This window comes from Cyprinodon variegatus, unplaced genomic scaffold (assembly GCF_000732505.1).
Source record: "Cyprinodon variegatus isolate N-32 unplaced genomic scaffold, C_variegatus-1.0 Scaffold1350, whole genome shotgun sequence".
Lineage (NCBI taxonomy): Eukaryota > Metazoa > Chordata > Actinopteri > Cyprinodontiformes > Cyprinodontidae > Cyprinodon > Cyprinodon variegatus.
Window position 1 is genome coordinate 53,348 of NW_015151803.1, and position 2,722 is coordinate 56,069.

Below are 2,722 nucleotides of genomic sequence, written 5' to 3' on the forward strand. Positions count from 1 at the left end.
TTTTAATAAATGCTTTTTGAAGTAATCCCTCTGTCTGCCTTGCCTTGAACACCGGGTCCTCTGAGTCTTGCCTTCAGTAGGACTTTAGTACCGTGCTGCAAATATTGCAACAGCAAACAGAACTTCTTTCTCCGTTCCTCCAACATTATGTTTTTTCTTGGTTTTAAAGTAATCGAACAGTTTACAGTTTTGAGGGACATGAATACTTATGCAGGTTGCTGTGATTGTCAGTTTTGGTGACATGTCTTACCTCTTCAGCCTCCGAATCTCTATAGTATCTGAGGCAAGTATCACCAAGGACAAACCAGTGCCTGGTCCACTGCAGAAGGTCAGGAGATATAGACTTCATTAAACTTGGTTACAGGATCTTTGCACTCTTCAAAATCATCACATTTAAACATTCAAAATAACATTATTCATGGTAGAAAGAAATTAAATCTTAAAAATCATTCTAGTGTTTTGTAGAGTCATAGATCTTTAGGGCCTAGGGGGAAGGATATCTGTAGAGGTCAGTATTACAATGGCTCAAAGAAGCCTCTGACAGAAGATACTTCTCATGAAGAGTTTCCTGACGGCTGTGCATCTCTTTATTTATTCAGGAGGAGTCCTCCGGTTAGAGCCGCCCTTCTTCATTATCTGGTCAAGCTTTTCTAGATTCTAACGCTGGTTCTCCAGCAGACGATGGAAAAACAAATCACACCCATTGGTCAGAGGTACAGTCTGCTCTGCCCCCCATCAGGCCGTTTTAGGTTCAGTCTGATGTTCTCATGTCTTCTGGTTGATAAAGTTTATGTTTAAATGACACAAAGTTTGAGCTATTTGATCTGAGCGATAATGAGGTTTTCAAATCTGTTTAACTGTGACTTGAACAATGTTTTTATTTAGTCTAAATCAGGCGTCCCACCCGCCGGTAGCTTTGGTCTTTATGGTGAATAAACACTTTAAAATAGTTTTTAGGATGAATAAAGCTTCTAGAGCTGCACTTCTAACCCCTGATGAGAAATAACTTCCTGTACTGAAACTAAGCTCCTCAGTCATGGTGTGTTGCCTAAAAAGGGCATAGAAGAAACATCTTGTTGTCTTCTCTAAGTTCAAACCTTCTGACAGGAGGAATGAAGGTCCTTACCTTGCCTTGTTGGTCCAGCCTGGACATCCAGCCCTTCAACAGGCACCATCTGCAGTTGGAGGCAGACGGTTAGAAAGTCGTCTGTGGTTTAAGTCTCATTGAAACTAAAGGAAACGGAAACCATCAAGCAGACAAACGGACCCAACTGGCTTCGCTGCTGCAGCCTGAAACATGCATGAAGGTGACAGACTCTTAACGCTCTATAAAGAAAAGTTATAAAGGAGGAAATAAAACAGGAAGGTTTGTAGCTCGTGTGAACAGCGATCATCACTGTGGACAAAAGGAGAATGACTCAGTCTGAAAGCAAGCAGATAGTGTTCGGCCACCCGGATATACTCACCAAGCAAGATGTTGGGTCCGAATAGCATGAGGCAACGACAGATAAACAGAAGTTAGAAGGGAAGTAATGCACGGCATGCAGAGGGAAGAGGAAGCCACAGAAGCTTGGTCACGGCATCTTAGCATTTCATTCAGAAACGTCCTTAGAAGGGTTGATACTCATCATCCTCCACAGTAGAACATCTTTAATGTGGTTTCAGTTTTTATAGCATCAGTTTCAAACTGTCAGCTTCTTTTAAAAAGTGCTAAAAACTTACCGCAGTTCTCCAGGGAAACAAGCTGTTTTCAATCTATTCTTGAATCCATTACTAATAATTAAACTTATTTACATGTTGCTCTAAAACAGACTGATGCCTTTTTGTTCTGCTGTGAGCTTCAGGGACAGGAAGGTGATGGATGCTTTCAGGCGTCATGGGAATGTAAGACATTTAACGATTTAAGGAAACTCACCTGCGTCTGCAGGCGCTCAGGATGAGATCGCTCCCTAATTTTCAAAGATCGCTGCCTTCCATTTTGATCCGAGGTCTTAGTCGAAAGAAAAAATAAGATTTTCACTGTTTGAACCTTTTGAAGGACGACTCTGCTGGCTTTTCTTTTACCTGTGCATGAAGGGAACCAGCAGATTGTCTCCGTGACGATCGTCCACTTTCAAGGTCTGGACATTTTTCTCTTCTGTCTCTCCCCCTCTCTCTGCCCCTCCTCCTCTCGTCTAACTTTAGTCTTGGACTATAGTCGTCTGTCTCATCTTGATGCCTTTAGAAAGAAAATAAACTTCAGTACATTTTACAGTGAAATACCTGCAGCTGCATCAGGAGTGAAAAGGAGGTTAAAAAGGATTCATTGTTGAAGGCTGGAAAATGTCTAACACAGTTTTCAGATTTGTGTTTGTAAAAAATCTCCACATCCACGTAATAATACCCAAGCCAACCTGTTCACTGTGCTGAGCGCCAGATATTAAGAAATACCGTGAATTCTGAGCAAAAAGGAAAGATTTTCCACATAACTACAGATCACTGATTGTTACTCAGTAACATTTACTGTTCTATAAAAATTCAACATTTTATAACTTTGTTTCAGAGAAATCCTCTGAAAACGTCCAACCAATAGCTGCACCTGTCCTCATCTAACCCTGACATGGCTGCCTGTCCAAATTCTTTCAAAATCTCACTCCAAGGTTTGGTGAAAAGCTTGCAGCGTGTTACAGAGCTGCTATCCTTGCATTCGAGTCAATGAGTCGATGCAATCAGCTGGTTTTCC

At 41.4% G+C, this 2,722-nt stretch overlaps 1 protein-coding gene across 1 annotated transcript in view; it reads right to left on the minus strand.

The window, feature by feature from the left end:
- Positions 1-247: 247 nt before the first annotated feature.
- LOC107102975 overlaps positions 248-2,722 on the minus strand; it is a 21,364-nt gene continuing 18,889 nt past the window's right edge. Inside the window, exons 6-9 of the mRNA XM_015402460.1 lie at positions 2,065-2,218; positions 1,916-1,990; positions 1,127-1,175; positions 248-319 (exon numbers count right to left, since the gene is read on the minus strand). Coding sequence (XP_015257946.1) covers positions 291-319; positions 1,127-1,175; positions 1,916-1,990; positions 2,065-2,218 — 307 coding nt within the window. The 3' untranslated portion in view covers positions 248-290. The remainder of the gene's footprint in view (positions 320-1,126; positions 1,176-1,915; positions 1,991-2,064; positions 2,219-2,722) is intronic.